Raw genomic sequence first — 27795 nt, forward strand, 5'->3', positions numbered from 1 at the left:
ATCTACCTTACACTCTGGTAACAAACACTGTGGGGGGAAGACACCCCTAGCATCCCTAGGGATGAGGCAGCAGCACTAAGTATTTCAGCAGACAGCATAACTGTGGAATGCCTGCACCAGTTTACACCAAACTTGGTACACATATGACTTTCACTCTGGAAAAAACACTGTGGGGTCAGACACCCCTAGCACCCCTAGAGGTGGGACAGCAGCACATAGTATGTCAGCAGACAGCATAACTGTGGAAGCCTGGAGTACTTTACACCAAACTTCGTACACATCTTACTTACAATCTGGGAACATACTCTGTAGGGGTTAGACACCTCTAGGGTGGGGCAGCAGCACAGAGTATTTCAGGAGACAGCATAACTCCAGAATGCCTGGACCTATTTACACAAACTTGGTACACATACAAGCTGGGAAAAAACCACTGTGGGGGTAAGACGCCCCTTGCACCCCTAGGGCCAAGGCAGCAGCACAGAGTTTTTCAGCAGACAGCATAACTCTGGAATGCCTGGAGAAATTACACCAAACTTGCTAAATATATGACTTACACTCTGGGAACAAGCACCGTGGGGGTAACACACCACTAGCACCCCTAGGGGTGGGCCAGCAGCACAGACTATATCAGGACATGCATGATATGTCAGTCAGGGGCAAACACAGGATTTCTTAAGGGGGGGTTTCCAAAGAGGGGTGGAGCCAAGCATAAGGGGGCGGATACAAAGGTAGTACGCACTCTGTAACCTGCCGTGGTGCCTTCCAACAGTAATGTAATATACAGTATAATAAAGGTGGCACTCACAGACTCATCATCACCCAGAAATTAAGATTCAAAGGTGCCCGCAGGCTACTCCAACGTTTCACTTTATAATAACCTTCCTCAGGGTATTCCTGACGAATGTTATTATAAAGGAAAATGTTGGAGTAGCCTGCTGGTGTCTGAGTCTTCATTTCTGGGTGATTCAGCCAGCTTCCAGCTCAGCCATCTCTGTGAATATGAGAGAGACGCAGCTGCAGTATCATTCAGTGGCTTAACTTGTAAGTGGTGGGCTCAGGTGCAAAAATATGCTCTGGACCCTCCCTCCTCCGCGCCGTTGAGAGAGGCAGTAGGGGACTAGGGAATAGCAGTGGGTGACAGCGGAAGAGGCTGTTGGTGATGGAGAGGCAGGTGGTGACTGGGGGGTCAGTGGGTGACATAGAGGGTGACAGGGAGAGGTAGACACAGGGAAGGTGACAGGGAGAGGCAGTGAGTAACAGGGGAGAGGCCGTGAGTGACTGGGGAGTAATTCGGTGACTGGGGAGTCAGTGGATGACAGGCAGAGGGTAACAGCGGAAGGCAGAGGGTGACAAGGAGAGGCAGAGGGTAACAGCGGAAAGGCAGTGTGTAACAGAGGAGGGCAGAAGGTGACAATGAAAAGCTGAGAGTGACATTGAGAGGCACTGAGTGACATTGAGAGGCACTGAGTGACAGAGTAAGGCAGGGAAAGGCAGTGGGTAACAGCAGAAGGCAGTGGATGAGAGTGAAAGGGCGACAATGAGATAGTGGGTGAAATTGGCTGGCATTGCACTGCAGCAGGCAGGAGCCCAGCGCCATTGCCTCCCCCACACCACCTACATAGTCCCCAGGGTCTGGCTGGCAACTTGCAGTCTGGGAAACACACACACACTACGCACATCATCCCCTCACTGTGCTCCCCAACCCACACTGTGGACACCATCCCCCATCTCACACTGAGCATCCCATTCCCACACTGTACACGCCATCCCTGATTCCACACCATCCGCCATTATGCACCAAATCCCCCCCCCCCCCCCATGCTGCAGTTACCTACGAAGCGCTGCTGCCTGTGTCACCACTCTGCAGGGACTGTGCTAATGCTGCCGATGGGGCAGGAGAGGCTGAGCGCCGGGCTGCCTGACAACTTGTGGGCCCAGCCCTACTGTCGGGGAGAGATGAGGTCCCTCCTCCTTCGCCCGCTCCTCCTCCGGCCGGAAATGTGTCCTCGGCGTCCACCACAGAGCGGAGCGGCAGCGTACTAATGAGTCAGTTTGACTCATTATAAAGCTGCCGACAGAGGGTCCTTTCACAGCGGTGGGCGGTCCCACCGTAGCTCTGCTACTGTCACTGACCCAGTTCCTCCGTATCTCCCCCCACCACCCAACAAAATCAGTCACTTATGTTGATGGATCGGTGGCAGGGGGGGTTTCTAGGTACTCGGAAACCCCCCCTGCGTGCGCTAGTGTCAGTGATGACAGGGCTGCATGTGACAAGGCCAGTGACATGATGTGAGAAGGGGAATGCAGGTAGCACAAACCCACACACTGAGAGTTATATGGTGGAAGTAGCACGGTCCCCCAGTAGTTTACCAGGAGATACATAATGTGCTGCGCTATATAAGAAACTGTAAAAAAAAATGGGAATTTCACAGGGGCACTGACATGATGTGAGGGTACTCCAACGTGTGTGTGTGTGTGTGTGTGTGTGTGTGTGTGTGTGTGTGTGTGTATATATATATATACATATATATATATATATACATACACATACACACATGCAAACACTCGAAAACCCCCTATAGTAAATTCTGCGTTTGCCCCTGCCTTTTCAGTCAGGTCCAGTGTCTCTTCTCTAAGGCAATGGAAAATGGGAACGCACCATACACCCACAATACTCTTTTTTAATCTGTGTTTTTCAAACAAAACAAGTAGGTTAATATTTGCTGATAATCATTTACTGTAAAGAGCCATACACACGGAGAGCCATACACATGGAGAGATCCCTCCCAGAGATGTGTGCTGAGCGTTCTAGCACAGAATGCTCAGCACACATCTCCCTCACTACTACACACAGCGCAATGTGTGCTGATAAGGTGGAGTGGGGAGTGAGGGGGACGCTCACTTCACCCAGCGATGAAGTGAGCGATCTAACTAGATTTGGCATGCTTGCTAATTCTAGAGTCAGTGATAGCGACACGCGCCCCGCTATCGCTATGGGCATACACATGGAGTGATCCGTGCTTAATTTCTAAGCAATCTAGTGAGGTCGACATTGACAAAAGTTCGACATTGTCCAAAGGTCGACACGGGAAATGGCCACTATGCATTTTTTACAATTCTTTTTTCATCTTCATACTTTACCATCCACATGAACTACTAGTATTGGGAATAGTAACCAGTTCTGAGTGCAGTGTAGTGGAGCAAAGTACCTTGCCCGCAGTATGCAAGGGGATTTGGTGCACTAATTGAGGTTCCCAGTCATTATTTGGATAAAACAACAGCAATTTTTTTTACAAAAACGTATGTTGACCTTTGTAGTGTCAACCTTTTTTTGGTTGACCTGTTTACCACGCCAACCTTTTTTCTATGTCGACATTGTGCATGTCGACCTTTTTGGATCGACTTAGACCCTGTCGACCTTTTTCAGGTCGACCAATGATCCACACCCACTGTAAGATAAAAAAGAACAGTAAACACACTCAATTCCCCCTTAATCTCAATAAAGAAAACTTGCATTATCATTCTCAATATATAAATTCAACAATCCAAACATAAGGGGTCAGGACAGCTGCTAAATTAAATCAGCATAAGTAGGTTTTACTTACATTAATTTGTTGCACACAGGTGGCAAAAAGAAAGCTCTGTTCTCTTGTATCCATTTATTTACATTAATAGGCAGCACCTCCATGACTGACAACCGAACACCGTACACTGGAAGAAAAGATTTGCAGTTGGAACCTGGCATGCTATTGAAGCCTTGTTTTTGGAGTACTGAGAACACATACTGTAATGACCACACCATGTTTACTGGCCAAAGGTTGCTGTGGTCAAAGGTCCATCTTAACAGAAGTAGATACTAATTTAAAAAAAATGTATATTTTACCTTCATTACAACTTACAGTAGATATAGGTGTGTTATATACATGGAATGAATCTTCATTTAATGTATGTGCGACTGTTAGACTGTTAGGAAGCTTCCTCTCCTAACGTTACTGGATAGCAACGCCCAGCAAACATACGTAGGTTACCAAAGTTTGTAGCTAAATGAAAAATCTGAGAAGTCTGTGGTCACGCAGCTTCCTCTTTTGACCTGTCCAGTCATCTCAAATCTCTAAATATATAAGTCAAGTAACGCACCATTATGTGTCAACCACTATACACTTTATACAGTAATACACAATTATACCCCTTTCATATCGCCACTCAACGACTCAAATTATTGCTGCGCTCAGTGTGAAAGGGCCTCCGTAAAAAGAGCTTGGTCCAGTGACCTGGCATTTCAACAAAGGTAGCGAACAGGTTGAACACAAGAATGGAGCAGCAGCCTCCTCTGGCTGAGCAGGGGAAGTGGTGATCCACTGTGGAGCGTGCGGTATCGCTTCATGACGCCACAAATGCTAAATTGTGGGTGGATTTCTTTATAAGGAGACATGGCCATGCCTTCTTACATTAGGCCACACCCTCTCAAGTACTAGGGCCCAGCCATCCTCTTTACAGCCCAGGCAATTTAATTATTTATCCCAAGGGCTGCCTGTAGTGGGCATCTGATGGAGCAAACCAAATGTTGCCTGGTTTGGGCGCAATTGCCCTGGGAGAACACATTTCTGCTCGCAGTCTCCAGAGTTGGCAAGCAAAAATGTGCGAAAACTCTGTGGTTTGGGTGCCCTACCTAGGGGACTCATTCAGACCTGATCTGCTGTAAAGCGGATAGCCGGTAAGCAACAGGTTTGTGCAAAGGATCAATTCGCACGGGCGTTCGCAAGGAGATTGTCCAAGCGTTTGCAGGGAGGCTGTCTGACATCAATTCCGGTCCTGAACAGCCTGATGTGATCGCAGCGGCTGAGTAAGTACTAGGCTACGCATAGACCGCACAAAATCAGTTTGTACAGCTCTGCTACCTATGCGTTTGCACACTTTCACAGCTCAAATACACTCCCCTTGTAGGCAGAGCCGTCACTTACCTCCTGGACACCCGGTGCGGCAGCAAGGAAAAGGGGGTGGAGCTTCACCGGAAGGGGCGGGGCTTCACAACCCAGCGCCCATTTTTGTCAGTTGAAGGTCCGAGAAAAGGGGCGTGGCTTTACAGAGGGGCGTGGCTTTGATGGGCGGGGCTTCACCTCACGACTGACACCCGTTTCTTTTAGTTACTGGTGGGGTTCGGGAGTTGTGGGCTGCTTGCCGGGGAGTGCTCTACCTGCAGCGCTGGCTCCTACACAGTGACAGGAGCCGAGTGCTGCGCATAATGTAACAGTGCAGCACTTGGCTCCTGCCACTGAGCAGGAGCCGGCATTTTGGTGTCACCCCTCGGCGGGTGACACCCGGGAGCGGGCCGCACCCCCCGCTTCCCCCTTGTGACACCACTGCTTGTAGGCGGCGACTATCTGATCGCAGGGCTGCAAAAATCGCTGCCCAGTGATCAGGTCTGAATTACCCCCTAGGAGTTTAGTGGCTAAATACAGTCTAATTGGGCGTGACAAGTGCAGTATTTATTGGGCACCCAGAGCAATTGAGTTGCTCCATCGAGCACCCATTAATTACTAATTAGCAGGGCATAAAACACTATTGCATTCCCACCCATGAGTCACACAGCCTCAGTCACATAAGGTTAAACACCAAAAGACTGGTGGTAATCACTTTGATGACTTTGGTAAAGCTAAATGGGTAGATGTATCAAAGCGTGGGGAGAGTTAAAGTACCAACCATACACCATGTAACACCCTTTTTGGGTGTTTTAAATGACAGTTAGGAGCTGATTGGTTGGAACTTTATCTCTTTCTGCTTTATCTCTCTCCATGCTTTGATACAGCTCCCACAAAATGAAGTCTTGGGGGTATATTCAATTAGGGTCGAAAACTGCCGTCTGTCGAAAAGACGGCAGTTTTCGACTTTTTAAGGTCGAATAGTGAGTCGACCTATTCAATCCCATCAGTTTTTATTTGACAAGTTGTGGAATTCGACTTGTTGAATAGTACGTGAATCGGCGGTATAGATGCCGATTCACGTACTTTTGAGTGAAACGGGGCCAAATTCGACAGGATTTGGCCCCATTTCCGACCATCTCAGTCCGACATAAAAAAAATGTCGGACTGAGATGTGGGACCCAGAGGAGGAGAGGGGGGGGGGGGGACAGCCGCGGGGAGATGGGGGACAGTCGCGGGCATACAGGGGAGAGCAGCGCTACGGCACAGCGCTGCAGCAGGATGTCTCACAGCCGCGCCACTCACGGCAGCGTCCCCCCAGCTCCAGCAAGTGAGGTCACGCTTGCTGGAGTCGGGTGGACACTGCCGTGAGGTCAGGCGGCTGTGAGACGTCCTTCTGCAGCGCTACAATAGCGCCGCTCTCCTTCGTCTGCCCGCGGCTGTCCCCGCTGGTCTCCCCGCGGCTCCCCCCCCCCCTCTCCTCCTCTGGGTCCCTCATCTCAATTCGACTTTTTAAAAGTCGAATTGAGATGAGATTGGATAGGGGTTGTCGGATCCATTCCGACAAATGCATGTCGGAATGGATCCAACCCTAATTGAATATACCCCCTTGCTGGCCGGTTTAAGGGCAACATGGAACTAAAAATTACCAAGAATAACAACAGATAACTGCGCTTAGGATACCGACTAAAAGTAAATAAAAAACTGTAAAAAATGTATCTACTTCCTATTGAAAAATGCTGAGGCTGAAACGTAACATTTGATCCTCAGTGCCATTTTTAATAGGAAGCAGAGATACATTTATAGTTTTTTATTTACTTTTAGTCGGTATCCTAAAAGCAGTTTTGTCCTGAGGCTTAGCACGGCCCTTTTTTCACTTGCTGCTGGATTGCTGAAAATTATTATTCTTAATAATAATTTACTTACAGCGCCAGGAGTAAAAATAGTGGATCTTTCACTATTTATATTGTTTGGTTTGAAAATGATCAAGGGCCTCTTATGAGAAGGAGCTGTGACCAGTACTGTGTGAGGGGTGCGTGGCTAGTGCTGTGTGGGTGTGGCCAGTGGCATGTAGGCGTGTACACCCCCTACACTATCAGCCCCAATGTCTCTCTAAATATGCATAATAATTGCATCATTTAGTTAGCAACATAGAAATACAATTTTAGTACTTTATTTTGGTCTTCATTATGCTGTTATGATGATGGACCTATTTGTATGTGGAGGTAGAAAAGTGGATTTCTTTTTTCGGCACAAGGTTTACCTGAACAAAACTGAGGGGAAAAGGGCTAACTCTAAGCCACTGATATTTTGTACGGTAGGACAATATGTTTGCACTGTACAAAAGGCCATATTTTCAGGCCAGCACAGAGGTAATGTTAACCATTAATTTCAATGGGTTCCATGTGCACATTCCATAACACAAATTCCACAAATATGACACTTAGAAAAAATAGAGCTTGGTTGTGTTGGATTTATGTAATATCTTACTGGCCACGCCCCTTCCCTGTGCATCCACTACCTATGTTGGGAGGTTTGTGCTTCTGTGGAGGTGCAACCACCAGGCCAAATGGGTGTATATTTATCCACATGGTGCAATGGAAGCACCAAGCTGTTTTTGCACCCAAGACAAAGTTGTAATAATGCACCCCTACACCCCCTGCAAGAAGTGTACATTTACCTTTCACACAATAAATCACATTTCATCAGGGGACAACAATACACAGTATTCTGCTCCAGACATTATGCTACTAAAGCAGTACTCCTTATTTAAGCCTATAGCAGTCAATGGTGTACAGTTATGGTGGCCAGTTTGTAACATGGAGCTGAACACTTGCTGGAAGCTACAGTATACAGCACAGCAATGGTATATCTACAATGGGTGCAGTGCAGTTGACCCTTGAATCAAGAGGCCCCATGTTGCCCACTGTGCGCCCAGAGCAGCGACTCAAGGTCTGATTCTGATTTGTGTGCTAATGTTGCTCCAAGTGCGACTGCTTACATAGTTAAAATGCGAAAATATGCAAATGCTATTTTAAGGTCTCCGTGTGTATGAGCGTGAAGCGTGAGATGGACCGTGTAAAAGTGAAAATGCCCACTTTACTTATTGGAGTATTGTGCAGATCATCCGGATGGACCATGCATACCACCACATCGCCAAATATCAGTGGCTTACATTAGTCCTGGGTCATGCAGATAGCACTCTGGGCCTAATTCATGTTTGTACGCAGTGCCGATGTTCACGCTTCGGAGAGATTATCGTCAGATTATGTGTACATGGCTCGCGATCACACTGCGCATGCACAAAGGTGCCATTACGTTTGCGCTTACACTGACATTTTTATCGCAGAATGACTGACAGGAAGGGATTGTTTGGGGGAGGTAATGGGGAACAGCAGCAAAAATGCAGGCGTGTCATGGCCGATTCAGGGGTGTGTACATGCTGTCAGCTGCGATTATTTATGTACAAAAACATAGCATCACCATCGCTACTGCCGTGGCCAGACTGCGTACACATAATGCTACCCTAGCAGCCGATGTTCCTAGTCATTGCGTATAATCTGCCTATGTGTACGCAGCTGTGAATGAATTACAGGATGGCTCTGGTGGGCGTCTATCGACTTTTCTGGGCGGCAGCTTCACTTGTAATGATTAGCAATTCCGTAGCCTAAACATTCGCAGCTAAGTAGGTTAGTGCGTACAAACATGAATTAGGCCCTCTGTAATTTACAACAAATATGGCCACTGTGACAGCGGTACTGAGAGAGAGAAGTCGCACAAGCACGCCCATCACACTCACATGACACGCCTAAAACAACCTTTTTTTGCATTTGTGTTTGGTTACCACTTACCACCCAGTCTCCACCCATATTTACAAATGCCACAAAATGGTCTTCTCATGTACTTTTTACATTAACTATGCAGCTGTGTGCACATTCGCAAACGGAGTCCGCATGTGCGCGGTGAGGCTTTCTGAGGATATTTGCGCATGTGCAGTAGCAAAACTTCGACCATTTGCGAAACCCCTGCCTGGACTGTCTCCACATGGCAGTCCTTGGGTAAGGGCACACACCCTTTTTCTTCCCTGTGCAGGCAGATCCCTCCAGTAACACACAAAATGTGTCTTGTTTACACTATTGTAAAACGATAGCATATGCACCTGGTTTATGCCAGGAGATGTGAATTGGCAGGGTTAACAATAAATGCTAAAGTTACAGTGAGCAATTTGTACACAATATACAATAATACTCTAATGAAGTCTGTTTACAGTGTTTTTAATGAATACTAAAATGGCGTTTACCATGTAACGTATAATTAAACACAGGTGCAAATACAAAATAAATGCAGAGTTGCCTACCCTCACTCATTCTGCAGGAGACTCCCTGAAATATCAACAATCTCCCTGACTCCCTGAGTAGACCAGCAATCTTCCTGATTTTACCTTACCCCCATTATATAGCTGTTACATTCTTGGGGAAAAGATAAATTAGAGATATATACATTCAAATGGGATCATCAGCGCCATTTCCCTGTATTGGTTATAAGTAGTGATGAGCGGGTTCGGTTCCTCGGAAACCGAACCTCCCCCGAACTTCACCCATTTTACACGGGTCCGAGGCATACTCGGATTCTCCCGTACGGCTCGGTTAACCCGAGCGTGCCCGAACGTCATCATCCCACTGTAGGATTCTCGCGAGATTCGGATTCTATATAAGCAGCCGCGCATCGCCGCCATTTTCACTCGTGCATTGGAAATGTTAGGGAGAGGACATGGCTGGCGTCCTCTCCGTTTATTAATATTGATGCAAATATTTGTGCTTATTGCTTATTTGTGGGGACTGGGGAGCAGCTGTATTATATAGGAGGAGTACAGTGCAGAGTTTTGCTGACAGTGACCACCAGTATACGTTGTCTGCCTGAAAAACACTCCATATCTGTGCTCAGTGTGCTGCATATATCTGTGCTCACACTGCTTAATTGTGGGGACTGGGGAGCAGCTGTATTATATAGGAGGAGTACAGTGCAGAGTTTTGCTGACCAGTGACCACCAGTATACGTTGTCTGCCTGAAAAACACTCCATATCTGTGCTCAGTGTGCTGCATATATCTGTGCTCACACTGCTTAATTGTGGGGACTGGGGAGCAGCTGTATTATATAGGAGGAGTACAGTGCAGAGTTTTGCTGACAGTGACCACCAGTATACGTTGTCTGCCTGAAAAACACTCCATATCTGTGCTCAGTGTGCTGCATATATCTGTGCTCACACTGCTTTATTGTGGGGACTGGGGAGCACCAGTATATTATATAGGAGGAGTACAGTGCAGAGTTTTGCTGACAGTGACCACCAGTATACGTTGTCTGTCTGAAAAACACTCCATAGCTGTGCTCAGTGTGCTGCATATATCTGTGCTCACACTGCTTTATTGTGGGGACTGGGGACCAGCAGTATTATATAGGAGGAGTACAGTGCAGAGTTTTGCTGACAGTGACCACCAGTATACGTTGTCTGCCTGAAAAACACTCCATATCTGGCTCAGTGTGCTGCATATATCTGTGTTCACACTGATTTATTGTGGGGACTGGGGACCACCAGTATATTATATAGGAGAAGTACAGTGCAGAGTTTTGCTGACCAGTGACCACCAGTATACGTTGTCTGCCTGAAAAACACTCCATATCTGTGCTCAGTGTGCTGCATATATCTGTGCTCACACTGCTTTATTGTGGGGACCAGCAGTATTATATAGGAGGAGTACAGTGCAGAGTTTTGCTGACAGTGACCACCAGTATATATAGCAGTACAGTACGGAAGGCCACTGCTCTACCTACCTCTGTGTCGTCAAGTATACTATCAATCTAGTTTCTATACCTGTGGTGCATTTTAGTTTTGCAGTTTGCTGACAGTGACCACCAGTATATATAGCAGTACGGTACGGAAGGCCACTACTCTACCTACCTCTGTGTCGTCAAGTAAACTATCCATCTAGATTCTATACCTGTGGTGCATTTTAGTTTTGCAGTTTGCTGACAGTGACCACCAGTATATATAGCAGTACGGTACGGAAGGCCACTGCTCTACCTACCTCTGTGTCGTCAAGTAAACTATCCATCTAGATTCTATACCTGTGGTGCATTTTAGTTTTGCAGTTAGCTGACAGTGACCACCAGTATATATAGTAGTGATGAGCGGGTTCGGATCCTCGGGATCCGACCTGCCCGAACTTCACCTTTTTTTTACACGGGTCCGAGCGACTCGGATCCTCCCGCCTTGCTCGGTTAACCCGAGCGCGCCCGAACGTCATCATCCCGCTGTCGGATTCTCGCGAGATTTGGATTCTATATAAGGAGCCGCGCGTCGCCGCCATTTTCACACGTGCATTGAAATTGATAGGGAGAGGACGTGGCTCGCGTCCTCTCCGTTATATTAGAAAAGAACAGAGTAAACTGAGTGACTTAGTTATGTGGGGAGGATTGGGGACGGGGAGCAGCTGTTAGGGAGTACAGTGCAGGGTTTACCACCAGTGAGTTAGTTTAATCCTTTGTTTCTCTGCCTTAAAAAAAACGCTCCACCATATCTGTGCTCAGTGTGCTGCACTGCTGCATGATATATCTGTGCTGAGTGCACTGCTCACACTGCCTAATTGTGGGGACTGGGGAGCAGTTATAGCAGGAGTACAGTGCACAGTTTTGCTGACAGTGACCACCAGTCCAGTATACGTTTGTCTGCCTGAAAAACACTCCTGTGGTGTTTTTTTTTTCTTTTCTTTATACTAGTTTAGCAGTCTGCTGACAGTGTCCACCAGGTCCGTTATATACAGTATATTATATATATAAGCAGTACGGTAGGCCACGGCTGTACCTACCTCTGTGTCGTCAGTGCACTCGTCATCCATAAGTAATATAATACTATACTTACTATCCATCCATCTACATTATTGTACACCTACCTGTGGTGTTTTTTTTTTTCTTCATACTAGTTTAGCAGTCTGCTGACAGTGTCCACCAGGTCCGTTATATACAGTATATTATATATATAAGCAGTACGGTAGGCCACGGCTGTACCTACCTCTGTGTCGTCAGTGCACTCGTCGTCCATAAGTAATATAATACTATACTTACTATCCATCCATCTACATTGTATACCTACCTGTGGTGGGTTTGTTTTTCTTCATACTAGTTGAGCAGTCTGCTGACAGTGTCCACCAGGTCCGTTATATACAGTATATTATATATTTAAGCAGTACGGTAGGCCACGGCTGTACCTACCTCTGTGTCGTCAGTGCACTCGTCGTCCATAAGTAATATAATACTATACTTACTATCCATCCATCTACATTGTATAACTACCTGTGGTGGTTTTTTTTTTCTTCATACTAGTTTAGCAGTCTGCTGACAGTGTCCACCAGGTCAGTTATATACAGTATATTATATATATAAGCAGTACGGTAGGCCACGGCTGTACCTACCTCTGTGTCGTCAGTGCACTCGTCGTCCATAAGTAATATAATACTATACTTACTATCCATCCATCTACATTGTATTGTATACCTACCTGTGGTGGTTTTTTTTTCCTTCATACTAGTTTAGCAGTCTGCTGACAGTGTCCACCAGGTCCGTTATATACAGTATATTATATATATAAGCAGTACGGTAGGCCACGGCTGTACCTACCTCTGTGTCGTCAGTGCACTCGTCGTCCATAAGTAATATAATACTATACTTACTATCCATCCATCTACATTGTATACCTACCTGTGGTGGGTTTTTTTTTCTTCATACTAGTTTAGCAGTCTGCTGACAGTGTCCACCAGGTCCGTTATATACAGTATATTATATATATAAGCAGTACGGTAGGCCACGGCTGTACCTACCTCTGTGTCGTCAGTGCACTCGTCGTCCATAAGTAATATAATACTATACTTACTATCCATCCATCTACATTGTATTGTATACCTACCTGTGGTGGTTTTTTTTTTCTTCATACTAGTTTAGCAGTCTGCTGACAGTGTCCACCAGGTCCGTTATATACAGTATATTATATATATAAGCAGTACGGTAGGCCACGGCTGTACCTACCTCTGTGTCGTCAGTCACTCATCCTCAATAAGTAATATAATACTATACTATCCATCCATCCATCTACATTGTATACCTGTGGTGGCTTTTAGTTGTGCGCATTAAAATATGGAGAACAAAAATGTGGAGGTTAAAAAAATAGGGAAAGATCAAGATCCACTTCCACCTCGTGCTGAAGCTGCTGCCACTAGTCATGGCCGAGACGATGAAATGCCATCAACGTCGTCTGCCAAGGCCGATGCCCAATGTCATAGTACAGAGCATGTAAAATCCAAAACACAAAAGATCAGTAAAAAAATGACCCAAAAATCAAAATTAAAAGCGTCTGAGGAGAAGCGTAAACTTGCCAATATGCCATTTACGACACGGAGTGGCAAGGAATGGCAGAGGCCCTGGCCTATGTTCATGGCTAGTGGTTCAGCTTCACATGAGGATGAAAGCACTCATCGTCTCGCTAGAAAAAAGAAAAGACTTGCGGCAAAAGCACAGCAAAGAACTGTGCGTTCTTCGAAATCACAAATCACAAAGGAGAGTCCAATTGTGTCGGTTGCGATGCCTGACCTTCCCAACACTGGACGGGAAGAGCTTGCGCCTTCCACCATTTGCACGCCCCCTGCAAGTGCTGGAAGGAGCACCCGCAGTCCAGTTCCTGATAGTCAAATTGAAGATGTCACTGTTGAAGTACACCAGGATGAGGATATGGGTGTTGCTGGCACTGGGGAGGAAATTGACAAGGAGGATTCTGATGGTGAGGTGGTTTGTTTAAGTCAGGCACCCGGGGAGACACCTGTTGTCCGTGGGAGGAATATGGCCATTGACATGCCTGGTCAAAATACAAAAAAAATCAGCTCTTCAGTGTGGAATTATTTCAACAGAAATGCGGACAACTGGTGTCAAGCCGTGTGTTGCCTTTGTCAAGCTGTAATAAGTAGGGGCAAGGACGTTAACCACCTCGGAACATCCTCCCTTATACGTCACCTGCAGCGCATTCATAATAAGTCAGTGACAAGTTCAAAAACTTTGGGCGACAGCGGAAGCAGTCCACTGACCAGTAAATCCCTTCCTCTTGTAACCAAGCTCGCGCAAACCACACCACCAACTCCCTCAGTTTCAATTTCCTCCTTACCCAGGAAAGCCAATAGTCCTGCAGGCCATGTCACTGGCAAGTCTGACGAGTCCTCTCCTGCCTGGGATTCCTCCGATGCATCCTTGAGTGTAACGCCTACTGTTGCTGGCGCTGCTGTTGTTGCTGCTGGGAGTCAATCGTCATCCCAGAGGGGAAGTCGGAAGACCACTTGTACTACTTCCAGTAAGCAATTGACTGTCCAACAGTCCTTTGCGAGGAAGATGAAATATCACAGCAGTCATCCTGTTGCAAAGCGGATAACTGAGGCCTTGACAACTATGTTGGTATTAGACGTGCGTCCAGTATCCGCCGTTAGTTCACAGGGAACTAGACAATTGCTTGAGGTAGTGTGCCCCCGTTACCAAATACCATCTAGGTTCCACTTCTCTAGGCAGGCGATACCGAGAATGTACACGGACGTCAGAAAAAGACTCACCAGTGTCCTAAAAAATGCAGTTGTACCCAATGTCCACTTAACCACGGACATGTGGACAAGTGGAGCAGGGCAGACTCAGGACTACATGACTGTGACAGCCCACTGGGTAGATGAATTGCCTCCCGCTGCAAGAACAGCAGCGGCGGCACCAGTAGCAGCATCTCGCAAACGCCAACTCATTCCTAGGCAGGCTACGCTTTGTATCACCGCTTTCCAGAATACGCACACAGCTGAAAACCTCTTACGGCAACTGAGGAAGATCATCGCAGAATGGCTTACCCCAATTGGACTCTCCTGGGGATTTGTGGCATCGGACAGCGCCAACAATATTGTGCGTGCATTACATCTGGGCAAATTCCAGCACGTCCCATGTTTTGCACATACCTTGAATTTGGTGGTGCAGAATTATTTAAAAAACGACAGGGGCGTGCAAGAGATGCTGTCGGTGGCCAGAAGAATTGCGGGCCACTTTCGGCGTACAGGCACCGCGTACAGAAGACTGGAGCACCACCAAAAACACCTGAACCTGCCCTGCCATCATCTAAAGCAAGAGGTGGTAACGAGGTGGAATTCAACCCTCTATATGCTTCAGAGGATGGAGGAGCAGCAAAAGGCCATTCAAGCCTATACATCTGGCCACGATATAGGCAAAGGAGGTGGAATGCACCTGTCTCAAGCGCAGTGGAGAATGATTTCAACGTTGTGCAAGTTTCTGCAACCTTTTGAACTTGCCACACGTGAAGTCAGTTCAGACACTGCCAGCCTGAGTCAGGTCATTCCCCTCATCAGGCTTTTGCAGAAGAAGCTGGAGGCATTGAAGGAGGAGCTAAGACAGAGCGATTCCGCTAGGCATGTGGGACTTGTGGATGGAGCCCTTCATTCGCTTAACCAGGATTCACGGGTGGTCAATCTGTTGAAATCAGAGCACTACATTTTGGCCACCGTGCTCGATCCTAGATTTAAAACCTACGTTGGATCTCTCTTTCCGGCAGACACAAGTCTGCAGAGGTTCAAAGAACTGCTGGTGAGAAAATTGTCAAGTCAAGCGGAACGCGACCCGTCAACATCTCCTCCTTCACATTCTCCCGCAACTGGGGGTGCGAGGAAAAGGCTCAGAATTCCGAGCCCACCCGCTGGCGGTGATGCAGGGCAGTCTGGAGCGACTGCTGATGCTGACATCTGGTCCGGACTGAAGGACCTGCCAACGATTACTGACATGTCGTCTACTGTCACTGCATATGATTCTCTCACCATTGAAAGAATGGTGGAGGATTATATGAGTGACCGCATCCAAGTAGGCACGTCAGACAGTCCGTACGTATACTGGCAGGAAAAAGAGGCAATTTGGAGGCCCTTGCACAAACTGGCTTTATTCTACCTAAGTTGCCCTCCCTCCAGTGTGTACTCCGAAAGAGTGTTTAGTGCCGCCGCTCACCTTGTCAGCAATCGGCGTACGAGGTTACTTCCAGAAAATGTGGAGAAGATGATGTTCATTAAAATGAATTATAATCAATTCCTCCATGGAGACATTCACCAGCAGCAATTGCCTCCAGAAAGTACACGGGGACCTGAGATGGTTGATTCCAGTGGGGACGAATGAATAATCTGTGAGGAGGGGGATGTACACAGTGAAAGGGGTGATGAATCGGACGATGATGATGAGGTGGACATCTTGCCTCTGTAGAGCCAGTTTGTGCAAGGAGAGATTGATTGCTTCTTTTTTGGTGGGGGCCCAAACCAACCAGTCATTTCAGTCACAGTCATGTGGCAGACCCTGTCGCTGAAATGATGGGTTCGTTAAAGTGTGCATGTCCTGTTTTTACAACATAAGGGTGGGTGGGAGGTCCCAAGGACAATTCCATCTTGCACCTCTTTTTTCTTTCATTTTTCTTTGCGTCATGTGCTGTTTGGGGGGTATTTTTTTAAGTGCCATCCTGTCTGACACTGCAGTGCCACTCCTAGATGGGCCAGGTGTTTGTGTCGGCCACTAGGGTCGCTTAGCTTAGTCGTCACACAGCTACCTCATTGCGCCTCTTTTTTTCTTTGCGTCATGTGCTGTTTGGGGAGTATTTTTTGGAAGGGCCATCCTGCGTGACACTGCAGTGCCACTCCTAGATGGGCCAGGTGTTTGTGTCGGCCACTTGGGTCGCTTAGCATAGTCGTCACACAGCTACCTCATTGCGCCTCTTTTTTTCTTTGCGTCATGTGCTGTTTGGGGAGTATTTTTTGAAAGGGCCATCCTGCGTGACACTGCAGTGCCACTCCTAGATGGGCAGGTGTTTGTGTCGGCCACTTGGGTCGCTTAGCTTAGTCACACAACGACTTTGGTGCAGCTCTTTTTTTCTTTGCATCATGTGCTGTTTGGGGACTATTTTTTTAAGTGCCATCCTGTCTGACACTGCAGTGCCACTCCTAGATGGGCCAGTTGTTTGTGTCGGCCACTAGGGTCGCTTAGCTTAGTCGTCACACAGCTACCTCATTGCGCCTCTTTTTTTCTTTGCGTCATGTGCTGTTTGGGGAGTATTTTTTGGAAGGGCCATCCTGCGTGACACTGCAGTGCCACTCCTAGATGGGCCAGGTGTTTGTGTCGGCCACTAGGGTCGCTTAGCTTAGTCGTCACACAGCTACCTCATTGCGCCTCTTTTTTTCTTTGCGTCATGTGCTGTTTGGGGAGTATTTTTTGGAAGGGCCATCCTGCGTGACACTGCAGTGCCACTCCTAGATGGGCCAGGTGTTTGTGTCGGCCACTTGGGTCGCTTAGCTTAGTCACACAACGACTTTGGTGCGCCTCTTTTTTTCTTTGCATCATGTGCTGTTTGGGGACTATTTTTTTAAGTGCCATCCTGTCTTACACTGCAGTGCCACTCCTAGATGGGCCAGGTGTTTGTGTCGGCCACTTGTGTCGCTTAGCTTAGTCACACAGCGACCTTGGTGCGCCTCTTTTTTTCTTTGCATCATGTGCTGTTTGGGGACTATTTTTTTGAAGTGCCATCCTGCCTGACACTGCAGTGCCACTCCTAGATGGGCCATGTGTTTGTGTCGGCCACTTGTGTCGCTTAGCTTAGCCATCCAGCAAACTCGGTGCAAATTTTAGGACTAAAAATAATATTGTGAGGTGTGAGAAGTTCAGAATAGACTGAAAATGAGTGGAAATTATGGTTATTGAGGTTAATAATACTATGGGATCAAAATGACCCCCAAATTCTATGATTTAAGCTGTTTTTTAGGGTTTTTTGAAAAAAAACACCCGAATCCAAAACACACCCGAATCCGACAAAAAAAATTCGGTGAGGTTTTGCCAAAACGCGTTCGAACCCAAAACACGGCCACGGAACCGAACCCAAAACCAAAACACAAAACCCGAAAAATTTCAGGTGCACATCACTAATATATAGCAGTACGGTACGGAAGGCCACTGCTCTACCTACCTCTGTGTCGTCAAGTATACTATCCATCCATACCTGTGGTGCATTTCAGTTGTGCGCAGTATATATAGTAGTAGGCCATTGCTATTGATACTGGCATATAATTCCACACATTAAAAAATGGAGAACAAAAATGTGGAGGGTAAAATAGGGAAAGATCAAGATCCACTTCCACCTCGTGCTGAAGCTGCTGCCACTAGTCATGGCCGAGACGATGAAATGCCATCAACGTCGTCTGCCAAGGCCGATGCCCAATGTCATAGTAGAGAGCATGTAAAATCCAAAAAACAAAAGTTCAGTAAAATTACCCAAAAATCAAAATTAAAAGCGTCTGAGGAGAAGCGTAAACTTGTCAATATGCCATTTACGACACGGAGTGGCAAGGAATGGCTGAGGCCCTGGCCTATGTTCATGGCTAGTGGTTCAGCTTCACATGAGGATGGAAGCACTCATCCACTCGCTAGAAAACTGCAGTGCCACTCCTAGATGGGCCAGGTGTTTGTGTCGGCCACCAGTGTCGCTTAGCTTAGTCACACAGCGACCTTGGTGCGCCTCTTTTTTTCTTTGCATCATGTGCTGTTTGGGGACTATTTTTTTGAAGTGCCATCCTGTCTAACACTGCAGTGCCACTCCTAGATGGGCCAGGTGTTTGTGTCGGCCACTTGTGTTGCTTAGCTTAGTCACACAGCGACCTTGGTGCGCCTTTTTTTTTCTTTGCATCATGTGCTGTTTGGGGGCAATTTTTTTGAAGTGCCATCCTGCCTGACACTGCAGTGCCACTCCTAGATGGGCCAGGTGTTTGTGTCGGCCACTTGTGTCACTTAGCTTAGCCATCCAGCGACCTCGGTGCAAATTTTAGGACTAAAAATAATATTGTGAGGTGTGAGGTGTTCAGAATAGACTGAAAATGAGTGGAAATTATGGTTATTGAGGTTAATAATACTATGAGATCAAAATGACCCCCAAATTCTATGATTTAAGCTGTTTTTGAGAGTTTTTTGTAAAAAAACACCCAAATCCAAAACACACCCGAATCCGACAAAAAAATTTCAGGGAGGTTTTGCCAAAACGCGTCCGAATCCAAAACACGGCTGCTGAACCGAATCCAAAACCAAAACACAAAACCCGAAAAATTTCCGGTGCACATCACTAGTTATAAGTAACAATGGGGCAGATGTATTAACCTGGAGAAGGCATAAGGAAGTGATAAACCAGTGATATGTGCAAGGTGATAAATGCACCAGCCAGTCAGGTCCTAACTGTTAATTTACAAATTGGAGCTGATTGGCTGGTTCGTTTATCACCTTGCACCTATCACTGGTTTATCACTTCCTTATGCCTTCTCCAGGTTAATACATCTGCCCCAATGATCCCTATGGCAAACAATCAGTTTAAATAAGGTTTCTCATGGCCACTTACAGTATATGTTTATACAGTATACTAACTTTGGGGCTCATTTATGTATTGTTGTAAGTTATTTTCATGACACGCCTCTCAGATGCAGCAGTACACGTCCACGCTTATAGGTGTTAATTTAACATCTCCCTGAAATGCTTTTTCAAAAGTTTAAATAAATGTACTTGTTAAGTTCAAATACTGTACATACAAAAATTGTATGTTTTACACTTTAAAAAATCAAACTGGGATCTTCTTTCCTACAACGAACCCAATGTATGCTTATCTACTTTTTCCGTCTCCTCTCCGGGAGAAGCCTGGGGAGAAGACACTGCTGGAGACTTAGGGAAGCGAGGTCGGGCTGTTACGTCACCAGGCCCAACAACTACCAGGGAAAAAATGAATCAATTTGTGGGTTTGTAGACATGGGGCCTCGACACATCAATATGGTGCTGAGATTTCCGTGATAATCTCTTCATCTTGCTCGCTTCACTAGGAATCGGACGGGATGTGGGATATTAGAGATGAGCGCCGGAAATTTTTCGGGTTTTGTGTTTTGGTTTTGGGTTCGGTTCCGCGGCCGTGTTTTGGGTTCGACCGCGTTTTGGCAAAACCTCACCGAATTTTTTTTGTCGGATTCGGGTGTGTTTTGGATTCGGGTGTTTTTTTCAAAAAACCCTAAAAAACAGCTTAAATCATAGAATTTGGGGGTCATTTTGATCCCAAAGTATTATTAACCTCAAAAACCATAATTTCCACTCATTTTCAGTCTATTCTGAATACCTCACACCTCACAATATTATTTTTAGTCCTAAAATTTGCACCGAGGTCGCTGTGTGAGTAAGATAAGCGACCCTAGTGGCCGACACAAACACCGGGCCCATCTAGGAGTGGCACTGCAGTGTCACGCAGGATGTCCCATCCAAAAAACCCTCCCCAAACAGCACATGACGCAAAGAAAAAAAGAGGCGCAATGAGGTAGCTGACTGTGTGAGTAAGATAAGCGACCCTAGTGGCCGACACAAACACCGGGCCCATCTAGGAGTGGCACTGCAGTGTCACGCAGGATGTCCCTTCCAAAAAACCCTCCCCAAACCGCACATGACGCAAAGAAAAAAAGAGGCGCAATGAGGTAGCTGACTGTGTGAGTAAGATAAGCGACCCTAGTGGCCGACACAAACACCGGGCCCATCTAGGAGTGGCACTGCAGTGTCACGCAGGATGTCCCTTCCAAAAAACCCTCCCCAAACAGCACATGACGCAAAGAAAAAAAGAGGCGCAATGAGGTAGCTGACTGTGTGAGTAAGATAAGCGACCCTAGTGGCCGACACAAACACCGGGCCCATCTAGGAGTGGCACTGCAGTGTCACGCAGGATGTCCCTTCCAAAAAACCCTCCCCAAACAGCACATGACGCAAAGAAAAAAAGAGGCGCAATGAGGTAGCTGACTGTGTGAGTAAGATAAGCGACCCTAGTGGCCGACACAAACACCGGGCCCATCTAGGAGTGGCACTGCAGTGTCACGCAGGATGTCCCTTCCAAAAAACCCTCCCCAAACAGCACATGACGCAAAGAAAAAAAGACGCGCAATGAGGTAGCTGACTGTGTGAGTAAGATAAGCGACCCTAGTGGCCGACACAAACACCGGGCCCATCTAGGAGTGGCACTGCAGTGTCACGCAGGATGTCCCTTCCAAAAAACCCTCCCCAAACAGCACATGACGCAAAGAAAAATAAAAGAAAAAAGAGGTGCAAGATGGAATTGTCCTTGGGCCCTCCCACCCACCCTTATGTTGTATAAACAAAACAGGACATGCACACTTTAACCAACCCATCATTTCAGTGACAGGGTCTGCCACACGACTGTGACTGATATGACGGGTTGGTTTGGACCCCCCCCAAAAAAGAAGCAATTAATCTCTCCTTGCACAAACTGGCTCTACAGAGGCAAGATGTCCACCTCATCATCATCCTCCGATATATCACCGTGTACATCCCCCTCCTCACAGATTATCAATTCGTCCCCACTGGAATCCACCATCTCAGCTCCCTGTGTACTTTGTGGAGGCAATTGCTGCTGGTCAATGTCTCCGCGGAGGAATTGATTATAATTCATTTTAATGAACATCATCTTCTCCACATTTTCTGGATGTAACCTCGTACGCCGATTGCTGACAAGGTGAGCGGCGGCACTAAACACTCTTTCGGAGTACACACTTGTGGGAGGGCAACTTAGGTAGAATAAAGCCAGTTTGTGCAAGGGCCTCCAAATTGCCTCTTTTTCCTGCCAGTATAAGTACGGACTGTGTGACGTGCCTACTTGGATGCGGTCACTCATATAATCCTCCACCATTCTTTCAATGTTGAGAGAATCATATGCAGTGACAGTAGACGACATGTCCGTAATCGTTGTCAGGTCCTTCAGTCCGGACCAGATGTCAGCATCAGCAGTCGCTCCAGACTGCCCTGCATCACCGCCAGCGGGTGGGCTCGGAATTCTGAGCCTTTTCCTCGCACCCCCAGTTGCGGGAGAATGTGAAGGAGGAGATGTTGACAGGTCGCGTTCCGCTTGACTTGACAATTTTCTCATCAGCAGGTCTTTCAACCCCAGCAGACTTGTGTCTGCCGGAAAGAGAGATCCAAGGTAGGTTTTAAATCTAGGATCGAGCACGGTGGCCAAAATGTAGTGCTCTGATTTCAACAGATTGACAACCCGTGAATCCTTGTTAAGCGAATTAAGGGCTCCATCCACAAGTCCCACATGCCTAGCGGAATCGCTCCGTGTTAGCTCCTCCTTCAATGTCTCCAGCTTCTTCTGCAAAAGCCTGATGAGGGGAATGACCTGACTCAGGCTGGCAGTGTCTGAACTGACTTCACGTGTGGCAAGTTCAAAGGGCATCAGAACCTTGCACAACGTTGAAATCATTCTCCACTGCACTTGAGACAGGTGCATTCCACCTCCTATATCGTGCTCAATTGTATAGGCGTGAATGGCCTTTTGCTGCTCCTCCAACCTCTGAAGCATATAGAGGGTTGAATTCCACCTCGTTACCACTTCTTGCTTCAGATGATGGCAGGGCAGGTTCAGTAGTTTTTGGTGGTGCTCCAGTCTTCTGTACGTGGTGCCTGTACGCCGAAAGTGTCCCGCAATTCTTCTGGCCACCGACAGCATCTCTTGCACGCCCCTGTCGTTTTTTAAAAAATTCTGCACCACCAAATTCAAGGTATGTGCAAAACATGGGACGTGCTGGAATTTGCCCATATTTAATGCACACACAATATTGCTGGCGTTGTCCGATGCCACAAATCCACAGGAGAGTCCAATTGGGGTAAGCCATTCCGCGATGATCTTCCTCAGTTGCCGTAAGAGGTTTTCAGCTGTGTGCGTATTCTGGAAAGCGGTGATACAAAGCGTAGCCTGCCTAGGAAAGAGTTGGCGTTTGCGAGATGCTGCTACTGGTGCCGCCGCTGCTGTTCTTGCGGCGGGAGTCCATACATCTACCCAGTGGGCTGTCACAGTCATATAGTCCTGACCCTGCCCTGCTCCACTTGTCCACATGTCCGTGGTTAAGTGGACATTGGGTACAACTGCATTTTTTAGGACACTGGTGAGTCTTTTTCTGACGTCCGTGTACATTCTCGGTATCGCCTGCCTAGAGAAGTGGAACCTAGATGGTATTTGGTAACGGGGGCACACTGCCTCAATAAATTGTCTAGTTCCCTGTGAACTAACGGCGGATACCGGACGCACGTCTAACACCAACATAGTTGTCAAGGCCTCAGTTATCCGCTTTGCAGCAGGATGACTGCTGTGATATTTCATCTTCCTCGCAAAGGACTGTTGGACAGTCAATTGCTTACTGGAAGTAGTACAAGTGGGCTTACGACTTCCCCTCTGGGATGACCATCGACTCCCAGCAGCAACAACAGCAGCGCCAGCAGCAGTAGGCGTTACACGCAAGGATGCATCGGAGGAATCCCAGGCAGGAGAGGACTTGTCAGAATTGCCAGTGACATGGCCTGCAGGACTATTGGCATTCCTGGGGAAGGAGGAAATTGACACTGAGGGAGTTGGTGGGGTGGTTTGCGTGAGCTTGGTTACAAGAGGAAGGGATTTACTGGTCAGTGGACTGCTTCCGCTGTCGGCCAAAGTTTTTGAACTTGTCACTGACTTATTATGAATGCGCTGCAGGTGACGTATAAGGGAGGATGTTCCGAGGTGGTTAACGTCCTTACCCCTACTTATTACAGCTTGACAAAGGGAACACACGGCTTGACAAATGTTGTCCGCATTTCCGGTGAAATACTTCCACACCGAAGAGCTGATTTTTTTGGTATTTTCACCAGGCATGTCAGTGGCCATATTCCTCCCACGGACAACAGGTGTCTCCCCGGGTGCCTGACTTAAACAAACCACCTCACCATCAGAATCCTCCTGGTCAATTTCCTCCCCAGCGCCAGCAACACCCATATCCTCCTCATCCTGGTGTACTTCAACACTGACATCTTCAATCTGACTATCAGGAACTGGACTGCGGGTGCTCCTTCCAGCACTTGCAGGGGGCGTGCAAATGGTGGAAGGCGCATGCTCTTCACGTCCAGTGTTGGGAAGGTCAGGCATCGCAACCGACACAATTGGACTCTCCTTGTGGATTTGGGATTTCGAAGAACGCACAGTTCTTTGCGGTGCTTTTGCCAGCTTGAGTCTTTTCAGTTTTCTAGCGAGAGGCTGAGTGCTTCCATCCTCATGTGAAGCTGAACCACTAGCCATGAACATAGGCCAGGGCCTCAGCCGTTCCTTGCCACTCCGTGTGGTAAATGGCATATTGGCAAGTTTACGCTTCTCCTCCGACAATTTTATTTTAGGTTTTGGAGTCCTTTTTTTTACTGATATTTGGTGTTTTGGATTTGACATGCTCTGTACTATGACATTGGGCATCGGCCTTGGCAGACGACGTTGCTGGCATTTCATCGTATCGGCCATGACTAGTGGCAGCAGCTTCAGCACGAGGTGGAAGTGGATCTTGATCTTTCCCTAATTTTGGAACCTCAACATTTTTGTTCTCCATATTTTAATAGGCACAACTAAAAGGCACCTCAGGTAAACAATGGAGATGGATGGATACTAGTATACAATTATGGATGGACTGCCGAGTGCCGACACAGAGGTAGCTACAGCCGTGGACTACCGTACTGTACTGTGTCTGCTGCTAATATAGACTGGTTGATAATGAGATGTAGTATGTATAAAGAAGAAAGAAAAAAAAACCACGGGTAGGTGGTATACAATTATGGATGGACTGCCGAGTGCCGACACAGAGGTAGCTACAGCCGTGGACTACCGTACTGTACTGTGTCTGCTGCTAATATAGACTGGATGATAATGAGATGTAGTATGTATAAAGAAGAAAGAAAAAAAAACCACGGGTAGGTGGTATACAATTATGGACGGACTGCCGAGTGCCGACACAGAGGTAGCTACAGCCGTGGACTACCGTACTGTACTGTGTCTGCTGCTAATATAGACTGGTTGATAATGAGATGTAGTATGTATAAAGAAGAAAGAAAAAAAAACCACGGGTAGGTGGTATACAATTATGGATGGACTGCCGAGTGCCGACACAGAGGTAGCTACAGCCGTGGACTACCGTACTGTACTGTGTCTGCTGCTAATATAGACTGGTTGATAATGAGATGTAGTATGTATAAAGAAAGAAAAAAAAACCACGGGTAGGTGGTATACAATTATGGATGGACTGCCGAGTGCCGACACAGAGGGAGCTACAGCCGTGGACTACCGTACTGTACTGTGTCTGCTGCTAATATAGACTGGATGATAATGAGATGTAGTATGTATAAAGAAGAAAGAAAAAAAAACCACGGGTAGGTGGTATACAATTATGGATGGACTGCCGAGTGCCGACACAGAGGTAGCTACAGCCGTGGACTACCGTACTGTACTGTGTCTGCTGCTAATATAGACTGGATGATAATGAGATGTAGTATGTATAAAGAAGAAAGAAAAAAAAACCACGGGTAGGTGGTATACAATTATGGACGGACTGCCGAGTGCCGACACAGAGGTAGCTACAGCCGTGGACTACCGTACTGTACTGTGTCTGCTGCTAATATAGACTGGATGATAATGAGATGTAGTATGTATAAAGAAGAAAGAAAAAAAAACCACGGGTAGGTGGTATACAATTATGGACGGACTGCCGAGTGCCAACACAGAGGTAGCTACAGCCGTGGACTACCGTACTGTACTGTGTCTGCTGCTAATATAGACTGGTTGATAATGAGATGTAGTATGTATAAAGAAGAAAGAAAAAAAAACCACGGGTAGGTGGTATACAATTATGGATGGACTGCCGAGTGCCGACACAGAGGTAGCTACAGCCGTGGACTACCGTACTGTACTGTGTCTGCTGCTAATATAGACTGGATGATAATGAGATGTAGTATGTATAAAGAAGAAAAAAAAACCACGGGTAGGTGGTATACAATTATGGATGGACTGCCGAGTGCCGACACAGAGGTAGCTACAGCCGTGGACTACCGTACTGTACTGTGTCTGCTGCTAATATAGACTGGATGATAATGAGATGTAGTATGTATAAAGAAGAAAGAAAAAAAAAACCACGGGTAGGTGGTATACAATTATGGATGGACTGCCGATTGCCGACACAGAGGTAGCTACTGCCGTGAACTACCGTACTGTGTCTGCTGCGACTGGATGATAAATAATGATATAAAAAAATATATATATATCACTACTGCAGCCGGACAGGTATATATTATATAATGACGGACCTGCTGGACACTGTCTGTCAGCAGAATGAGTTTTTTATAGAATAAAAAAACACCACACAAGTCACACGACGAGTGTTTAACTTTTTCAGGCAATCACAATATAGTATACTATACTGGTGGTCAGTGTGGTCAGGTCACTGGTCAGTCACACTGGCAGTGGCACTCCTGCAGCAAAAGTGTGCACTGTTTAATTTTAATAATATGTATGTACTCCTGGCTCCTGCTATAACCCATAACTGCTCCCCAGTCTCCCCCACAATTAAGCTGTGTGAGCACAGTCAGATATTATACATAGATGATGCAGCACACTGGGCTGAGCACAGATATGGTATGTGACTGAGTCACTGTGTATCGTTTTTTTCAGGCAGAGAACGGATTATATTAAATAAAACTGCACTGGTGGTCACTGGTCAGTGGTCAGTCACTAGTAAACTCTGCACTCTCTCTCTAGTACTCCTAAGCTCCAGTAAATCAAGTGTCTCTGTCTCAATCTCACTCTCTCTCTTCTAATCTAAATGGAGAGGACGCCAGCCACGTCCTCTCCCTATCAATCTCAATGCACGTGTGAAAATGGCGGCGACGCGCGGCTCCTTATATAGAATCCGAGTCTCGCGATAGAATCCGAGCCTCGCGAGAATCCGACAGCGTCATGATGACGTTCGGGCGCGCTCGGGTTAACCGAGCAAGGCGGGAAGATCCGAGTCGCTCGGATCCGTGTAAAAAAAGCTGAAGTTCGGGCGGGTTCGGATTCCGAGGAACCGAACCCGCTCATCTCTATGGGATATCCGCCTATTCTTGCAGGGAGTGAAAAATCGTGAGTCTCCTGCAACATACGGGAGAATAAGCAAGTATGACCTAAGGCAAAGGTCAATTAAATAATATAAACCGATTGTTGTGGCCAAACTAATAATCTATATACTGTAGTATCAAGACATACATTTACTGGGCACACTGTGATTCCGCAGAGCTTAGAACAAGAACAAGTTGGGCAAAGGGACTTTTGAAGAACCCCCATATAGGAAAAGAAACATTTATGTGCAGGTCACAGCTAATTTTGCTGTAAGTTGGGTATGCCACCCATTTTTTCCATTTATCAGCACATTCTGGGAAATCCGTAGAGGAGGGAGTGGTTCATAGAGAACACCTGTTGCTGTGGACCTTAAAGATACCTTTATGTGTGAATCCTACTTCACATAGGTGTGAGTACGGTACGATATTCCATTGAATCAACTATTGGTGAAGGAGAAGTTACTTGTAGATCACCTCCTCCTATTCTTCTACACTAATACCGCATTCAGACCGCAAATGCCGGATCCTACCCGGTAAGACAAACGTGTACTTACCGGGTGGGATCCGGCATTTGCGCTCCGCTGCTGGCTTTCCGACCCGGATATACCGGGTCGGTTGCCATAGCAGCGGAGGGAGCAGCAGCAGCAGGGGCGGGGGTGGAGGCGGCGCCGGGAGATGAGCTCATCTCCTGCGCCGCCTCTCCCTATGCTGTGAATGGGAACCGTGTTGCATCGACACGGCTCCCATTCACACCGCACCTGACCCGGTAATCAACCCGGGTAAAACCCTTCTTTTTTACCGGGTTGAATTACCGGG

At 47.0% G+C, this 27795-nt stretch overlaps 1 protein-coding gene across 1 annotated transcript in view; it reads right to left on the minus strand.

Annotated features, from left to right (window-relative positions):
- Nucleotides 1-3769, minus strand: part of HAAO (3-hydroxyanthranilate 3,4-dioxygenase) — a 177309-nt gene extending 173540 nt beyond the window's left edge. The window contains exon 1 of the mRNA XM_063919809.1: nt 3606-3769. Within this exon, the coding sequence (XP_063775879.1) occupies nt 3606-3745 (140 nt within the window). The 5' untranslated portion in view covers nt 3746-3769. The remainder of the gene's footprint in view (nt 1-3605) is intronic.
- Nucleotides 3770-27795: the final 24026 nt, after the last annotated feature.

The sequence above is a fragment of the Pseudophryne corroboree genome, chromosome 4 (genome assembly GCF_028390025.1).
Source record: "Pseudophryne corroboree isolate aPseCor3 chromosome 4, aPseCor3.hap2, whole genome shotgun sequence".
NCBI lineage: Eukaryota > Metazoa > Chordata > Amphibia > Anura > Myobatrachidae > Pseudophryne > Pseudophryne corroboree.